This window comes from Mytilus edulis, chromosome 2, assembly GCF_963676685.1.
Source record: "Mytilus edulis chromosome 2, xbMytEdul2.2, whole genome shotgun sequence".
In the NCBI taxonomy this organism is placed as follows: Eukaryota; Metazoa; Mollusca; class Bivalvia; order Mytilida; family Mytilidae; genus Mytilus; species Mytilus edulis.
In genome coordinates this window covers 79714572-79729712 of record NC_092345.1, presented here as the reverse complement: position 1 = coordinate 79729712, position 15141 = coordinate 79714572, and the positions used below count along the sequence as shown (strand labels likewise).

The 15141-nt window shown below is 34.1% G+C and overlaps 1 protein-coding gene across 1 annotated transcript; it reads right to left on the bottom strand.

Moving 5' to 3' along the window:
- Positions 1 to 7048: 7048 nt before the first annotated feature.
- LOC139511036 (uncharacterized) lies at positions 7049 to 13487 on the bottom strand. The gene is made up of 3 exons (XM_071297604.1): positions 13226 to 13487; positions 7810 to 8033; positions 7049 to 7414 (listed from the first exon to the last, which is right to left on the bottom strand). The coding sequence occupies exons 1-3, from the start codon at positions 13485 to 13487 to the stop codon at positions 7247 to 7249; spliced, it is 654 nt and encodes a 217-aa protein (XP_071153705.1). The 3' UTR covers positions 7049 to 7246.
- Positions 13488 to 15141: the final 1654 nt, after the last annotated feature.

The following is a 15141-nucleotide window of genomic DNA, read 5'->3' as shown; positions in this document are numbered from 1 at the left end:
ATGTTGATAATGTACAAACGTTTGTAAAGGGGGATGTTGGTGATTTATATTCGTTTTTAGAGGGGATGTTTATGATGTATATATCTTTGTAGTGGGGGTTGTTGATGAAGTATAATCGTTTGTAGAGAAGTGATATTGATGATATACAAACGTGTGTAGAGGGGGATGTTGATGATGTTCAAACGTGTGTAGAAGGGGGATATTGGTGATTTACAAACGTTTGTAGAGAGGTATATATGTTAAAGATGTATAAACGTTTAAGGAGGGACGATTTTGAGGATGTATAAACGTTTGTAAAGGGGGATGTTGATGATGAACAATCGTTTGTAGAGGGGGATGTTGATGATGTCTAAACGTTTTTAGAGAGGTATATATGTTCATGATGTATAAACGTTTGAAGAGGGACGATTTTCAAGATGTATAAATGTTTTTAGAGGGGGGATGTTGGTAATGTATAATCGTTTGTAGAGGGGGATGTTGATGATGTACATATGTTTGTAGAGGGAGGATGTTGATGTACACAATCGTTTTCGTGAGGAGATGTCAATGATGTACAAACGTTTGTAGAGAGGGGTGTATATGATGTACAAACGTTTGTAGAGGGGAATGTTGGTGATTTATAATCGTTTGTAGAGGGGGATGTTGATGATGTACAAACGTTTGTAGAGGGTGATGTTGATGATGTATAATCGTTTGTAGAGGGGCGATGTTGATGATGTAAAAAACGTTTGTAGAGGGGGTATGTTGATGATATTCAAACGTGTGTAGATCGGTGTGTTGGTGATGTATAATCGTTTTAAGAGGGGGGGATGTTGATGATGTTCAAACGTGTGTAGACGGGAATGTTGATGATGTAAATAACGTTTTTAGAGGGAGGATGTTGATGATGCACAAGCGTTTGTAGAGGAAGAATGTCAAAGATATACAATCGTTTTAGAGAGGAAATGTCACTGATAATGATGTACACACGTTTTTCTTAAGGGGTATGTTGATATAGATACACGTTTGTAGAGGGGTTGATGATTATTATTATGTACAAACGTTTGTATAGGGGCGATGTTTATCATGTACACACGTTTGTAGAGGGGGAATTTTGATGATGTATAAACGTTTGTATAGGGGAATTATGATAATGGACACACGTTTTTAGAGGGGTATGATGATGATGTATAAACGTTTGTAGATTGATGATGTTGATGATGTACTAACGTTTGTATATGAGTATGTTGTAGATATACAAACTTTTGTAATGGGAGATGTTTATGATGTCTTCTAAACGTTTATTCAGCTGCGAGGTTGATTATGTACAAACGTTTGTAGAGGGGCGATGTTTATTATGTACAAACGTGTGTAGAGGGGAATGTGAATGATGTACAAGCGTTTGTAAAGGGGGATGTTGATAATGGATACACGCTTGTAGAGGGTTTGTTGATTATGTACAAACGTTTGTAGAGGGACGATGTTTAGTATGTAAAAACGGTTGTAGAGGAGCAATGTTAATGATGTACAAACGTTTGTAGAGGGGTTTGTTGATAATGGATACACGTTTGTAGAGGGGTTTATTGATAATGGATACACGTTTGTAGAGGGGTTTGTTGATGATGTACACACGTCTGTAGAGGGGAATTTTAATGATGTACAAACGTTTGTAAAGGGGTATGATGATGATGGATACACGTTTGTAGAGAGTTTTGTTGATTATGTACAAACGTTTGAAGAGGGGCGATGTGTATTACGTACAAACGTTTGTAGAGGGGTATGTCAATGATGTACACATGTTTGTAGAGGGGAATGTTGATGATGTACAAACGTTTTTAAAGAGGAAAGGTCAATGATGTGCACACGTTGGCAGAGGGGTATGTACACACGATTTTGATGATGTATAATAGATTGTATAGGGGTTTGTTCCGTGTTAGTCCATCATTAGTGTAGTAAAGTTCGTTTTCGATTCAAAAGCAGATACGATATGAGCTTCAAACGTTTTTAAAAAGTAAAATCACTAAAACTGAACTCTGAGCAAAATTCAAGACGGAAATGTTTTTCTTCCCTGGCCGGGATTCGAACGCATGATACTCGTCTTACTCCCTTTCCTCGTCAGTTTTAATCTAGCGTCGAAACACACTACATGATATATAAGGCATGCAGATCGGAATATATATATGTGTATATCCTCAAACTTAAAATGATAAACATGCATGTAAGTCACTATAGGGGTATTTGTTTTCGATTAGGTTAATGTCATGCTACTTTATTTTTTACATTATTTTGTATTCTAATGTCTGGACTTGTTTCAAACATAAACGAATTTTAGAATCTCCATATTAATGTAGCGACAATAGTTATAAGTAGCCTACTCTTTGCAGACTGGGAAAACCGAAGGAGAATTACATAACATGTTGAATGTTGCCAGTGAATTTGTTTCAAAATCAAACATAAAATGCCAAAAAATCGAAAGTTCTAGGGGTAGGAAAGCACAAATGATAACTGTTTTCCAAATAGGGGATGTTTTAATCGATGACGTAAACAAATATAAATACTTGGGAGTTTATTTTTCATGAACGGTAAAATTAAATCAATATTTCGAGAAATTCCTAAAGGAAAAATTTGAAAAGAAATCGCGTTTTAGAAGAACAACGACCATTCATTACTCATGCTGTTGTAATCTGTTTAGTTTTGGCTGTGCTTTCATGATTTCGATCAAACGTCCATCCGTTACTCATGCTGTTGTAATCTGTTTAATTTTGGCTGTGCTTTCAGGATTTCGAGCATACGTCCATCCATTACTCATGCTGTTGTAATCTGTTTCGTTTTGGCTGTGCTTTCAGGATTTCGGTCAAACGTCCACCCATTACTCATGCTGTTGTAATTATTAAATATGTATGAAGGTATAAAAGTGTGCAAAATTGTGAAAATGTGTATTTTAAGAAAAAGTAAAAAATCTATTAGTACTCTACTAACTATAATCAAGATATTGCATTGCACCTTTACGGCTTCTTTTAAGTTTATGGTTAAATGTTGGATTTTTATGATGGCCGGATGCGGCCATTTACCCTTATCGTGTTTTCGCGTTTTCTCCTCTCACTTTTCCAACGCGAAATCGGGAAATCGAGAAATTGAGAAATTGTGAAATCGGGAAATCGGGAAATAGAGTAATCGAGAAATCGAGAAATTGGGGAATCGGGAAATCGGGATATCGAGAAGGCAAAAACGCGAAATCGAGAAATTCATTTCGCTTTTGTGTTTCGCGTTTTTGCTTTCTTGATTTCTCGATTTCCCGATTTCTCGATTTCCCGATTTCTCGATTTTCCTATTTCCCTATTTCCAATTTCTCGATTTCACTTTCTCGATTTCTCGATTTCCCGATTTCCCGATATCGCGTTTGCAAAGTGAAGGAAGAAAACACGAAAACGCGAAAAGGCGAAATGGCCGCACCTGGCCACCATAGATTTTATTAAAACACTCTTACTATTATATTGACACTTTTAATTCTATAATGATGTGTGATAATTATATTTGATTAAAAAAAAGTGGTACAGTTTATAATTTGTATTTTGGCTGTTTACAGAAAGTGCTTAAAACTTTGTTCAAATTACAATTTGTGAACAGTTACCCCATTTTTCGCTTAAATTCTTCTATTCGTTGGCAATAAGTGGTCAATGGTCAATATTCTCTCTAAAACTAAAATACACAGATGGTCTCATTCTTAATGGTTGCAACGCTTAGGTCAAACAAAGCAGAAATAATATGGTACGAGGGGTATGATCGTAACCACAGAATAAGTAGCATAGCTCCATCTCATATTGTTATCAGAAGAGATAGAAAACGTCGATGCAGTGGCACAACCATTACCCAAACAAACAAAACGAAAGTTTAATTCTTTGATGGATGCAGTAAAACAAAAAGAACCAGATGGAATAACAGAAATGCATCCCTTAAAAGATTAAAAAAAATAATGAAATAACTTTCAGTTTCTAACGCTGATTCAAAAGTTAACTTTAAACCATATAGAGAATTTATATTCTTTACCTCTCCAACCCAGTTTTTTGTCAGTAAGTGTAGGCATCTATATCGGTGTCGGTATAAGTGTCTGTGAAGAGTACCGATCTAAGAGTCCTTGTGGTTATTGTTTATTACTGGTTTTTTATATTTAGTATGAACACTGATTAATTGAGAATGAAAATAGAGAATGTGTCAAAGAGACAACAACCCGACCAAAGAGCAAAAAACATCCGAAGGCCACCAGTGGGTCTTCAATACAGCGTAAAAATCCTGCACACGGAGGCGTGCTTTAGCTGGCCCAAAACAAAAAATGTGTACCACACTAAACTCCGAAACAGTATATATAATAAAGAAATGAACTAAAATTAAACATCATAAAATACTAACAAAACCAGAGGCTCCTGACTTCTGACAGCAGAAAAAATGCGGCGGGGTTTATCATGTTTTGTGAGATCTCAACCCTTCCTCATATCTCTAACCATTGTAGAAAAACAACCACACAGCAACTCAGTTTGAAAAAGTCTTGAGGTTGATGTCAGAATAGGTAACAAAAGAAACTTCTAGTAAGCAAAATAACACTGATACATAAATCAACAAAGGACTACCGTAGCAGTTTCTGACATGTCAGCTACAGACCTCAATTAAACTGATTGAAAGATTATGTCTTCATCATATATGAATATCAAGCACAATCCTACACGTTAGAAGTTTTAAGTGTCATACAGTCATAAAATATTTGAGAAGAACATAATCTGCATCATTCAAACAACTGGTTTTAGAATAAATGTGTTTGTTTGCGATGCAAAAACCCTAATAATATATTAAAGTGAATCAATATTAAAGCCATAATATGCCATCTTTAATGACCTGACCACAGTATCGTAACTATATCCCTTCGTAATAAGTCTGTTAAAGGTTTTGTTAGCTTTTAAGATGAATGCCGACTGTTAGTGCTTTGTAAAGAATATTACCATAAAAGATTAGATGCGAAATAAATTTATTGACTAGTTTGTGATATCAAACACCCTGGTGTAATATTTTTTCAGTAATGCATAGAGAGGTTTCGTTAAAATCCAATACGTTGTTACATATACGAGCGAATCGTACAAGTTGAGATATATAAACACCATCAAATAGTGACTTAGGAACGTCACCATTTCAAAATAGATAATGAACAATAGGAAACAAAAAATCATCTCTTAATCGTAAGTTTTGGTATTAAGCTTCCCGCTTATGATTTAAATATCAAGATCCAGGAAAGGGCAGTGCTTATTATTAGTACTACCTTTATTTAAAGTTTAATAGTTCAACAGGATTTATCTCTTTATGTGTACATACTGAGACTACTTATTATATAATATATCGTAAATTCACTAGTCATTTATGTCAGAGCCCCTATAGGTGTTGTATTTCGGTAACCGATTGGATAATCCAAACAATCGTACTAGTTTTATTGACAGACCTATAAAGGGTATGTATTCTAACGCTGATTCCTGCATTTTATGTTGCAGAATATTTATTTACATTCTGTCTTGTGCAAAATAATCTATGGTTAGTTCTTACCAGGTCATGTATAACGTTTCGATTATTCCCTCAACCTCACCTCCAAAGAAAATCAACTGGTGTTTCGCTAAACTAGAAATTGTTTTGTGATTCTGGATATTGAACATAGTATTTGATTCATGGACATGTTAAAACACAGTTAATAAATAACCAAAAAAGTAAATACAAATTATAAATGAAAAGAATTCATGACAATAATTTCTGTTTTTGTTGATCTTGTATTAATGATCATTGAGTTGGTTTAGTTCTGGCTATTTTCTTTAGTTTTTGCTCAAAAAATAAAAGAGGGTAAACAAATCCACGTTAATTAGAGATCTATAGTTAATTAGATTGGTCCACATTTAAAAAAGCAATCACTCCTATAAAGAGTGACAGTCAACAAACAATATTGGCAACATTTGACTTGTTAGTTGATCTTGCCTTGCTGATCATTTTTGTGATTTGAAGTGTCTATTTATCTATTATATTTTTTATCATATAATGCAAAACGCAAAAGAAATGGTAAAAATTGTCATAAAAGGCCAGTCCTAATAATAAGGAGTCGTCAGACGATTTCCTTCATATTGTCTTCATGCAGATCTTGTCTTGTTGATCAGTTTTGTTTGTAAAGTTTCTATTCTTTTTTTATAAAGATATAAGGCAAAAACGAAAGAAAAAAATGGCAAAAAAGATTGAAATAATGGCAAAATCATCATCAAAGGGCAATAACTCTTATAAGGAATCGACTGACGATACCGACCATGTAGACTTACTTGTTAAACCTGACTGTCTTGCTGATCTTCTTTTCATTGAAGGTGTCTTTCTACCTATCATAGTTTTCAAGACAATAGGCAACGATGTAAAAGTGGTAAAATTTGTCAATTAAGGGTAGAAACTCCTATAAAAAGTTGTCCAGACTGTTTTGACATCAACAATTAGTAGAGCTTTACATTCTGAACACGAGTCCGCCAAATTTTCTCTATTCGTAACGGTTTTCAAAACAATATACAAAACTTGCATTTTTATCCCCCATCGTCTATTTTCAGCCATCTTGCTTGGCAGTTAGGGTAATTGAACACATTTTTAAACTAGTTACCCCAATGATGATAGTGACCAAGTTTGCCCTGTTATTTCAAAGAGGGGATATTTGTAAACGTAACCGACCGAAAATAGATGATGTGACGTATTTTCATGTACTATAATTAGCATCTATGATCATCTATCAGGCTATTTAGAAACATGATTTACCTACATAATCAAATGAAAAAAATCAGAGGAAAATGGCTCTTCCTCTCTGTGATCACACAAAACATCAAGAGAATTCTTGTACCTTATCGACTTGATTCATAAGACTATTTTCCAGGAATCAAATTGTGTTAGCATGATATTTGAATGTACAAGCAAATTTCATTTCTATTGTGTACAAACAACTATCAAATCCACAATTTAGTTTCAATAAAAAATATTTGATTTGACTAAAATGTATTTATAAAGATATGAATAAAAATCACGTAACAACAACATATATTATATGTACACATAACTTGTAAGATCATTAACAACAGATGACTGGCAGTTATGGAAAAAGCTTTACAAAAAATACAAAATAAACGGTTCTACAGCATTTGTTCATTTTAACAGTTTCTTAATAGGTGTTACTAACAGTTATACTTATTCACTAATGATAATAAGAATATTTCAGTTCTCAATTGTTCTTTCTACATTCAACTCGTCTTTCACAATAACCCTTTCTTGCTGAAGGTTCCATGCGGCATTCGTATTCTTCCGGACAAGTACACCTGTATTCCGTAGTTTCGTCCTTTTTTATTTTCTTACACACTCTTCTATTGGATGTGTTCATGTTGCAGGTTCTCTAAAATTATTCAAAAAGATATTAACAAAATTAAGAATGGAAATGGGGAATGTGTCAAAGAGATAACAACCCGACTAAAGAGCAGATAACAGACGAAGCATATTTCAGAAATGTGTGTGCTTTCATTTTTAGGTTACCACTAGTAACTACAATTTGAATAATTAAACATAAAATATAGCTTTTAGAATTAAAATAAAAAGATACGATTAAATAAAAGTACAGTTAATTCGGTCCGGTAGACCTTGTTTCCTAGTTTATATTAAACTTCCCTTTAAATAAAAAAAAGGATGGTTCGTCACTCGAAGATCAAAAGATAAAAAGAAATATAACTTGTTATGTATGTTATCTATTCGGTTTTTATCTAACTTTTTTTTTACATTCAACATAATATTTACCATACTGCAGACAAATTCATGGGTGATTTCGAAAGTGGACACATAGTATGCTCTCTTCAATTGTAAATTGTAATCATTATTTGGGCAAGCACAGTTCACGCTCTCAATTACATCAGGGTACATAACCCCAGTCATTACAACTGCCATTTCCCCTGCTTCCACATTACAAATTGTATCTGGAGTTGGTTCTGTGCAATAGTTCGACTTGTATTCAATACGTTTTCCTACAAGTAAAAAATAAGTACTGTAAAATCAAATATCTGTATAAAAAAAACATTCGACAATTTAAATATGTTCAATACTTGATTGATGCTACAAAAAGGGAAAAAAGGCTTACGACACCTTCTGTAGCCATGTGAATTACGAAATTTTCAATCTGCAATGGTATCAAAACAGAAAAAAATAAATAATAAAAGAGGTGGTAAATTTTGTTCATATACCAATGGGATGCTTCGTGCAAAGCATTGTTTTTTTTTATTATTTCATTGAATTTAATAGATAAAGGGGATTTTAAAGCAAATAAAACCTAGATTTTTGTAGAAAATCCACAGACTTTAATACAGAGATTTTTGTTATAAAATTTGAAACATAGATAACTCACTTGTTTTTCTATGATTTGTTAGTCTTTATGGTTTACAAAAAGTTATGAACAATCTTTAAATTCCAAAATGAAATCGTGCAGAGTCACATAAGTCGAGCACTCTAGAAGGTGTACCACATTTAAATTAATATCTAAGGAAAATCATTGCTAGCATTGCATGCAATAGTCTACTATCTACCAACCACCGATTTGCCAAATACGAGAGTACAAGGGGAAAGGCTGTGAATTTTCTATAAAATGTCAATATGTTTAGCATTGAATCAACACAAGGGTGGATCTAGCCATTTTAAAAAGGGGCCCAACCCAGGAAAAAAGGGGAGGGGTTCCAACTATTTGTCCCCATTTAAATGCATTGATCGGCCAAAAAAGGGGGATCCAACCCGCGGAACCCCCCTTTTCTGGATCCACCACTGGTACATAATCTTTCATGCTAATAATTTATGAGGGGGAAAACATTAGATAGTCTAAGTGAGACTATAGTCTAACTATGCAAATTGGATTATCTTCCCTTCACCAGAGTCTGAAATAAATTAGTTCATTATATTCCGCTTTTGACCACAGGTTCACGGTGGGTATGGTTGTCCTGCGAGAGAACGTTCTGTGCTGGTTATGTGGTCCTGTCAGGTGCTGGTGGGTCCTGATTCTGTGCTGGGGGTTTGTTTACATTGTATCAGAACGGCAATAAAACGACTGTTTTGTTGCTTAATTTTTCTCTGATGCGTCATAAGTACCATGCAAAGTATATTACAACAATATTATATTACAAAAGTCGTGAAAGTTCGTTAAACGGAATTGTCCTGACGCTGTGCTGGTGATAAGAAAAACGGTCCTGGTTCTGTGCTCCTATGTCCTGGTTCTGTGCCTTTATATTTTAGTTAAAAGTGGCATATATTCAAGATTATTGATGCTGTACTGTTATTAGCTAATTAACTGTTGTCTGCTTTCTTGAAATTGACATTGTTGTGAATCTGTTTACTGTTATTATGAGAGAAAAAATACACCTATATTTTTATTTTTTTGTTAAATTAACTGTAATCTTATTTATTGGCCTGTTAATGGAACCCTTCTTGCACCCTTTTAAGATAAGAAAATATGTTTACGATTTTCGGGATTACGATCATTTTGCAAGATCACCAAAATACGTTGTAAATTATACAATACTTATATAAAGTACATGATGTGGTATGTTTGTTGTCAATGGACAAATTTCCATAAGAAACCAAAGGAAGTACAATGTATGTGTTAACAACCATACGTCATCGTACGACCTTCAACAATAACCCATAGAATAAAAATGTAAAAGGTTTTGCATAAAAATGGAGAGCAAAAATATAGAACAAAGGACTTTCTGAGCGTTTGAATCATATGTCTTTAGCAGCTTAAAACACATTTGTTTGTGAACAATTTAGTGCTGACTATAAGAATGACAATAGTATTGCGGGTTTGTTTGTTTGTTTGGTTTGTTTTTTTTTTGTTGGGGGGGGGGGGGGGATAAGTTAGAGCGAGATTACAGTGAAAGTTTTAAGCTTGGCATAGTTTCTCGTAAGATTTAAAAGTTATATTTTAAAATAAAAATGTATCTTATAGCTATTAAGAATCACTTGCTGTATCTGTAAGATTTTTTCAACATAATTTTTTTGTCTGAACGGTTATCAGGTATATTTTTTCGAAAGTTCGATAGAACACTAAAAAAAATTCACTATTTTATGAAAGGGCAAACTAGAATATGTCAGAGAATGAAGACGAGATAACCTTTCTACAGAGATTTTTGTTATGTTTAGCATGGGATCAACACAAGGGTACATTATCCTTAAAGATCTATTTAAAAGTATTTGAAACTACCGTTTGCTTTGTTAATTGTGCCTTCAATTTCAAAAATTAAAATATCTCCTAGCTTCATACTACCAATTGAGTATAAAACAAGTATATAAGTTTAAAAAAGAAATTCTTAGATTAAACACCTACATTTAACTTTAAAAGGTCATAACAGTTTAAAACAATACAAATCTACACACACAAAAAACTGGCTTAATTTCAACTGGTTATCAACCCGAATCGCTATAAGATCATATATAAGCTCACCTATGTTGAGTGGTCGAGTGAGGTTCGTGTATTGTCTTGGCGTCCGCAATTACAAAAAGATTTTTTCTGAAATTACTTGACCAAATGTTACCAAATGATTTTTCAAGAGTGAATCTAGGAAAAACAATATTCATCAACAAACATGACCACTGTCTGTTAAAATGTATTAGATCAAATTGCTTGCTATGATTGTTTTGATGTTTGTAAACGACAGGTAAGTAGTCTGTTTACTATAAGTATACTAGAATTTGTTTGGACAATAAACATTAACTATAATAATTCCTGTCAGTTTGTATTTGTCCAATTAAATCCCAGTATGCATTGAAACTCCGCCTACCTCAAAACATCCAAGCAAACATAGCAAGCAAGTCAATCAAAGTGCTTTTTGCATGCTTTTATAGAAGAGCTGTACTATATAATGCAAAAAGTAAAATCACAAAAATACTGAACTTAGAGGAAGATCAATTGGGAAAGTCCATAATCACATGGCAAAATCAAATAACAAAACGCATCAAAAACGAATGGACAAGAACTGTCATATTCCTGACTTGGTACAGGCATTTTCAAATGTAGAAAATGGTGGATTAAACCTGGTTCTATAGCGCTAACCCTCTCACTTTAATGACAATCTCATCAATTTCCGATATTTTTACATTGATGCGTTAAATAAACAGACACAATAAATATAATAGTCAAAATATGGGTACATCAGTCATCATCGTTTAACAATTTTAAAAGGAACAATTTAACAGAACACAAAAACATCTACTATCTACGAACACATTTATTGATTTGAGTGTCTGACGTCAGAAAATTTTATACGTCACATAAATTTGTCGTTCAATGTGCGTACAAACAATTTTAAAATTTTCCTGGGAATGTTAGCATACAGGGTTAAAAAATCAAAAGTATGTAAGAATAAATTTAAGAAATAGACCGAGATTTAAACTAGTCCAAAATTTATATATAGAATTTATAAGAATCCAAAAATAGTTAATTTCACTACGCGATAAGAAGCGTTTAAGTCTTTCGCCAAAAAATTACCATCAATTTCTTTTTGTCCTATGTAAACTTCCGTACCATTTCCTTACATTCATGATCATTAAATTGAACTGTAAAATATTTCTTGGTACCTTCTTAATTCCTTTATAAGTCTTATGTATACATATATATGACAATAACTGTTGTGAGCACAAGATTTACTGCACACTTTTAAAGTTCTGCTTCATCAAACATTAAAACGTGAACTTAAGTTTTGAGACTTTTTTAATCGACACGATTGGAATTTTTGTAAATGAGAACATGGTTTATCTATTAGTTGAAAATGCGGCTTTGAACTAGCTTTCAGTACCTGCGAGCATTCGTTGTTCAATAATGTGTGTCTTTGTGTTATTATTTTACGTGATAAATTGTTGTGTTGGTACACCACTGTAACAATGAAGGATGAAATGAGGAGGGTTGGTTGGGTGGAAGTGGGGAGGGGTATGCGGAGCGCTAACAAACATGTCTATGCGGCATGGGCTTTGATCATTGTTGGAGCATCAATGTAAGGGGCATTTAATATCTTAATAAAACTATTCTTATTTTAGATACTATATATTGTTATCTGATATTGGACGAAAGATGTTGCCCTTTTATGTAATTATGTAATACAAGTTACGATCATTTGAAAACACATATTAAACAGCCAAATGGATGCACAAGAGCTAAAATAGGAGTCATAGATCCTATTGACAACAATTTTCTGCCCAATTTTATTGATTTTGTAACATTTGTTACAAATATGACCAGCTTCTTATCCAAAATCACCAGCACCGTATCAGGACCTACCAGCACAATGACAGGACCCACCAGCACAGTATCAGGACATGAATAAATTGAGAAAATACTAAATTTTAATAAATTGCAATGTTTTTTCACAAAAAAGTTTTGCCGTGTGGATTGCGGTATGGAAAGCGAACTCTATGAACATTTTTGTTTTATTTTTTCAGTTCTAGATTTTCTGAAAATGAGCACTTTTGTGTTACGCTTACTAAGGGTCAACTTTTTAATGGTTTACATATGAACCCATAAGAAAGAAAATTGAAAAATCTCAACTGTTTTCTTCCATTTTTTTATGAGTGAAAACGTCAAAAATCATCATTTTCGTCTTTGTTTACATTTTTTCATTGATCACCAGCACCCGTCAGGACCAGCACAGAACGTTCTCTCGCAGGACAACCATACCCACCGTGAGGTTATTGGGTTAGAAATAACTAAAATCACAAATGCATTAAACTGTTAAATGTATGGGAGATAAGTTAGGGATGTTGCCCTCTGATAAAATTGACATGCCAGGTAATTAAGAGGAAAAGAAGGGACACCCGGCCAATCATTTAAACAAGGATCGTTTATAGATCATTGATTCTATGAAGTTTCAAAAACATCCGATCTGTAGATTCAGAGAACCTTTTTTGAAACTTGCAAATCAGAACTGGCTATTGTCTCTGGTGGCCATGTTTTAGTCCGATCAGAACGAAAACCTAGTAATTTAAAATTGTAATAAGATCATCTGTTCAAACAAACCTGGTGGTTTTAAAGAGATGATGATGGACTACTGAGAAGCAAAGTGATGAATAAATTGACCAGAAACTATCATCTTTAGTGCAGACATTTAATACTTTTTTGTGTGATTAAATTTTAATCAATTCCATTCATCCTAAACGTAAAATTTCATTTTCCTCTTTATCTTACCTGATGATAAAAGATTTCGTGTAATTGTTCTTCCTGGTGCATTGTCCCATCCTCGCGGGCAGGTAATACCATCTGGGCAAGTGCATATCTCTGTTATTGTTTTAAATAGTGTTTCTTCTCGTTCAACATCTCCGTTAGGTGAACGTCTTTGTGAGATTGTCTTCAATGCATAATCACAAGGTTCATTGTGCCTGCTGCATTGGGGCAAACTCTGCAAAATTTCAAAATCATTTACTTTTATAATTCTGCCAACAGGAATCATACAAACGATGTCTTACAGTTTTAATATGTGGGCCTTTGTGGTATGGTTTTTGCCCATTGCTGTAGGACTATAACTTTTTAACTTCTTCACATTTGATTTCTGGTAGAGTGTTGTCTCATAGCAACCATACCTTTTTATCGACAAATTGTTTACATTAGAAATGGAAATATTTGTAAAGAAGAAGAAGATAAGAGTCTTAATTCTGAATTTTCTGAAATTAGCAGTTTTATAGTGGACCGTTGGATAACGTTAATCAGAAAGTAACCCCTTGTATCTAGAGCAGCGGAAAAGAACCGAATGAGTTCTTGGGGTGACATATGCATCCTTTTTATTCTATTCTATTCTATAATTCTATGAAAACATGAACCATCAACTTCGACATAAATATTGATGATGTACAAACGTGTGTAGAGGGGTGATGTTGGTGATGTATAATCGTTTGTAGAGGAGCGATATTGATGATGTACAAACGTGTGTAGGTGGATGTTGGTGATGTTTAATCCTTTGTAGAGGGGGGACGTTGATGATGTATAATCGTTCGTAGAGGGGGATGTTGATGATGTACAAACGTTTGTAGAAGGAGATTGTTGATTATGTACAATCGTGTGTAGAGAGGTATATGTGTTAATGATGTATAAACGTTTGAAGAGGGACGATGTTGAGGATGAATAAACGTTTGCAAAGGGGGATGTTGATGATGTACAATCAATTGTAGAGGGGGTGTTGATGATGTATAATCGTTTGTAGATAGGGGTGTTGATGATGTACATATGTTTGTAAATGTAGGATGTTGATATACACAATCGTTTGTAGAGGGGGAATGTCAAAGATGTACAAACGTTTGTAGAGAGGGGTGTTGATGATGTACAAACGTTTGTAGAGAGGAGTGATGATGATTTACAAACGTTTGTAGAGGGGGATGTTGATGATGTACAAACGTTTGTAGAGGGGGAATGTTGATGAAGTATAAACGTTTGTAGAGGGAGGATGTTGATGATGTACAAATGTTTATAGAGAGGAATCTTGGTGATGTATAATCGTTTGTAGAGGGGGATGTTGATGATGTATAAATGTTTCTAGAGAGGGATCTTGGTGATGTATAATCGTTTGTAGAGGGGGATGTTGATGATGTACAAACGTTTGTAGAGAGGGGTGTTGATGATGTACAAACGTTTGTAGAGAGGAGTGATGATGATTTACAAACGTTTGTAGAGGCGGATGTTGATGATGTACACACGTTTGTAGAGGGGGAATGTTGATGATACACAATCGTTTGTAGAGGGGGATGTTGATGATGTATAAATGTTTGTAGAGAGGGATGTTGGTAATGTATAATCGTTTGTAGAGGTAGATGTTGATGATGTATCAACGTTTGTAGAGGTAGATGTTGATGATGTATCAACGTTTGTAGAGGGGGATGTTGATGATGTACAAACGTGTGTAGAGAGGGATGTTGGTGATGTATAATCGTTTGTAGAGGGGGATGTTGATGATGTATAAACGTTTGTAGAGGGAGGATGTTGATGATGTACAAATGTTTATAGAGAGGGATCTTGGTGATGTATAATCGTTTGTAGAGGGGGATGTTGGTGATGTATAAACGTTTGTAGAGGGAGGATGTTGATGATGTACAAACGTGTGTAGAGGGGTGATG